The sequence below is a fragment of the Pinus tabuliformis genome, chromosome 7 (genome assembly GCF_031772625.1).
Source record: "Pinus tabuliformis cultivar Carrire ecotype Pingquan chromosome 7, CPIR1, whole genome shotgun sequence".
NCBI lineage: Eukaryota > Viridiplantae > Streptophyta > Pinopsida > Pinales > Pinaceae > Pinus > Pinus tabuliformis.
Genome location: NC_142293.1, coordinates 1,271,436,727 through 1,271,440,807, shown reverse-complemented (window position 1 = coordinate 1,271,440,807; position 4,081 = coordinate 1,271,436,727). Strand labels below are relative to the sequence as shown.

At 39.0% G+C, this 4,081-nt stretch overlaps 1 protein-coding gene across 1 annotated transcript; it reads left to right on the top strand.

Annotated features, from left to right (window-relative positions):
• Positions 1 to 1,379: 1,379 nt before the first annotated feature.
• On the top strand, positions 1,380 to 3,626 carry LOC149252086 (beta-fructofuranosidase, insoluble isoenzyme 1-like). The gene is made up of 6 exons (XM_089454069.1): positions 1,380 to 1,389; positions 1,481 to 2,337; positions 2,432 to 2,593; positions 2,908 to 3,152; positions 3,251 to 3,347; positions 3,447 to 3,626. The coding sequence occupies exons 2-6, from the start codon at positions 1,486 to 1,488 to the stop codon at positions 3,624 to 3,626; spliced, it is 1,536 nt and encodes a 511-aa protein (XP_089310195.1). The 5' UTR covers positions 1,380 to 1,389; positions 1,481 to 1,485.
• The last annotated feature ends 455 nt before the right edge of the window (positions 3,627 to 4,081 follow it).

The window sequence follows — 4,081 nt, the reverse complement described above, 5'->3', positions numbered from 1 at the left end:
CCCTGCTCCGTTGGATCAGGGGAGACACTTTCAACCATTGATTTGAAGTGTGACTGTTTTTTTCAAATATCGGTTGAGTTGCCTTACTACTTTTTCCCATTCTTTTATGTCACTCTTGAAAATATTTTTACTACTTTTTCCCTGCCAGTTGTTGTTTCTGTTCTTCTTCCCTGGCTTTTGGCAAGGACTGTTCTTCTTCCCTGGCTTTTGGCGAGCACTGATTAGTAATGATCATCCTTCACGCCGGTGCTATAAAATAAAAGAGCATGTGAACGTATAGCATTTGGTGTATTCGGTTCTGGTCACAGAATGGGGTCATGGGTTTGAGGCATTCCGATCTATCTCATAGCTCTGGCAGGGCTTTGTTTAGGCATCTGCGTTGTTATGTGGGTTTCTCATCTGGAACGTACTATCAACACAACTGGAACAAATGTTCAAATCCGGTATTGCATGGCCTACCATTTTCAGACTCAGAATAATTGGATGAATGGTGTGTACAGTCCATATTATTCCAGATTTTTCATAACAACCCTGTATTTGACATTACTACCGATATACTAACTCTCTTTTGTTATGTTTGTGTTTGCCTGCGTGACTATGTCGCAATGTAACATCCAACTAATTAATTAATCAATCAAGTAAACATCCTACTAAACATGTAAGTAATCAATATGCAATTCAACTAATTAACTTCAAGCTCAAAACTATGATTAGAACACTTATCTATGATTTCGGTTGCAGTCTGCTATCTGCAACAAGGTTTTGGGGACGACTCTCCACCCAACCATAGGCTCAATTGTGCAACTTCTTGCTACAACTGGCCACCCCCGAGCCCTCAATCAACGTACTACTGCCAGTGCTCCTGAGTCTTAGTATACCATTCTCCCAAGAGAATGAAAGATAGAATCTCAGAATGATAGAATGCAGGAATGCCTCCCATCTTCCTCACCATCTATTAAATAGAACAACATTGGAAGGGGAACCACATGCACACACTCCATGTGTCTACATGCAACTTTCTTTTGATTTTTAGCTTTCTTGTTTTATTTCTTTACTTTTCTTTTGATTTTTAGCTTTCTTGTTTTATTTCTTTCTTTTTGATAGTTTTCTTGTTTTATTTCTATTTATTCTTATTTAGAGTTTTAGTATAGTTATTACTATTTTTATTTTTTTATTATTTTTATTTATTTTCTTGTATATTTTTAAATTCATTTATTATTTATGATTTATTATTTTTATTATTTATTATTAAGTGATTTATTATTTATTATTATTATTTATTTGTATTTTTTATTATTTATTATTAGTTGGCTTATTTGTATTATTATTATTTATTATGTATTATTAAGGGAAGGGATATTACACGCAAGCCTCCAACAGACCCAAATGGTGACCTTTTCCTTCCTCTTCAATTCATTCATTCAATAGTTCTCAGATTTAAAATTCTCTGTGATGAAATCGAACTGGGTTCGTTTTGCAGCGCCCATGTTCTACAAAGGGTTTTACCATCTCTTCTACCAGTATAATCCTCAAGGAGCGGTGTGGGGAAATATTGTTTGGGGGCATGTTGTTTCTGAGGATCTCATTAACTGGCATTCACTGGATCCTGCCATTGTTCCAAGCGAATGGTATGATATAAAGGGCTGCTGGTCCGGTTCGGCGATGTTACTGCCTGGAGACAAGCCTGTAATTCTTTATACTGGATGGGCCAATTCATCCCAACAGGTGCAAAATGTGGCCGTTCCTAAGAATATCTCCGATCCTCTTTTGAGGGAATGGGTGAAGATACCTCAGAATCCTATTCTGATTCCAAGCGATGGAATTAATGGGACTTTCTTTAGGGATCCCACCACTGGATGGCTGGACACGGACGGCAAATGGAGGATTGTAGTTGGAAATAAGAGTAATCGCAGCGGGGTGGCTCTGTTATACGAAAGCGAGGATTTTGTCAATTGGGTGAAGGCCGAGCATCCTTTACATTCGTCGAACTTGACAGGAATGTGGGAGTGTCCTGATTTTTACCCTGTTCCTCTTTCTGGGACCAAAGGGCTAAACACTTCCGCAATTGGGCCCTCTCTCAAACATGTTTTGAAGGCGAGTCTGGGCGATAACATGATCGATTATTATACAGTGGGAACTTACTTTTCTGGTCAGGATCGATACGTGCCCGACAACACCAGCAACGATGATAAAAATGGGTTGAGATATGACTATGGAAAATTCTATGCCTCCAAGTCCTTTTTTGATCAATATAAGCAGCGGCGAATTCTGTGGGGATGGGTGAATGAATCAGACAGCGTCTCCGATGATATTACCAAGGGCTGGTCCGGTCTTCAGGTAAAGTCAGTCTGATCACACCTATTAGTCTTATATGTTGTTTACATTTTTTATTTCTTCTACTTCTTGATGCATGTGTTTGTGTTTTGTTAAGGCCATTCCAAGAACCATCTGGCTAGACAACATCACTAGAACACAACTTTTGCAGTGGCCAGTTTCCGAAGTAGAATCCCTTCGTCGAAACAAAACTTTCAGACAAAACATTGACCTCAGCAGTGGATCCGTTGTTGAAATTGCAGGCATAAACGTAGCGCAGGTACTTACTACACCAATAAATTTCTTTTAATTCAGTACATTTTACCTAACAATTGTTTGCTCAGAACATCTCAATGGTCTGTTTTAATGTTTAGGCTAATTAATTGTCCCAATATTGATTTTAGGTATCGAGTTAGTAGTTCTTTTGCTGGTTTTTAAGATTCTTATAGGAGGGAAATCAGACAGGCCGTCTATGACCTTAGTTGAAGCAAAGATCTCTTTCATGACTAAACAGATTTTAAGAAATTATTTCCTTTTTCTGTGGCTGTGGTTTCATTTTATTAACTTATTCGGTGAATTTGTCTTTGTTATTAGGCTGACGTGGAGGTCTCCTTCGATCTCCCAAGGCTCGAAATCACAGAGTTCGAAGAAGAGATGGGAGTGAATTTGACAGCTCAAAATCTGTGCAGCCGGATTGGCTCAGCTGCGAGGACTGTTGTTGGGCCATTTGGGTTGCTTGTTTTGGCTTCCAAGGACTTGAATGAACGCATTGCTGTGTTTTTTCAGATCGTTCGCTATCGAAACGAATTGAAGATATTAATGTGCAGTGACCAGAGCAGGTATAAATTCATGAACACTATAACTTATTAATCTGAACATTCCAAGAAAAAGAAAAAGAAAAGCACATTAATCTGTCAGATTGTGTTAATGCTTGCAGATCGTCTTTAGCGAGCGACCTTGATAAGACAACATATGGTACCTTCGTGAATCATGTGGGGTCCTTCAAGGGGCAGACCCTTTCACTGCGAATCCTGGTAAGCTGCATAATATTGGTTAATTTGTTGGCAATTTTTTGTGGTTGTGGAAAATGGAGGTCCAGATAACATTACAATGGCGATGAAATGAAATAACAGGTTGATCATTCCATCGTGGAGAGCTTTGCAGAAGGGGGAAAGGCGTGCATAATGGCTAGGGCTTACCCCACCCTAGCAATTGGCGAAGACGCCCATCTCTACGTCTTCAACAATGGCACATCCTCTGTCACGGCCAACAAATTGATTGCGTGGGAAATGGCTTCCTCAAATGAGTTATAATGTCTTGAACAGTAACAGAGAGTAGTCTAACGAAGTGGAGGAGTTGCCCAGAAAGTTATGGAAATTCGAGTTATATTTAGAGAAAATCTGGCAAGGATTTTTGTAAATCCAAGTTATAATTGTTAAACTTCAAAATTTGAGGAGTCCTGGACATTTTTGATGGTGTTGAATCCATTTCCTCCGTCAAAAACACTATTCAAACACTGCCTCTACAAGATGTTTTGAAATTTTTTTGCCCAAATTCCAACCACTTTTGGCCATCTAGACAATTCCTCCACCCTGTTAGACGACTCCCATAACAGAGATATCTGTCGTTCACGGAGCATTAAGACAATTGACAACTGTAAGATTCTGATCGAGCCTTCTAAACAAATCCTGTATTGAGCCTTCTAAACAAATCCTGTATTGTTGGGACAAATTAATTGCGTGGAAAATGGCTTCCTAAAACGAGTTAT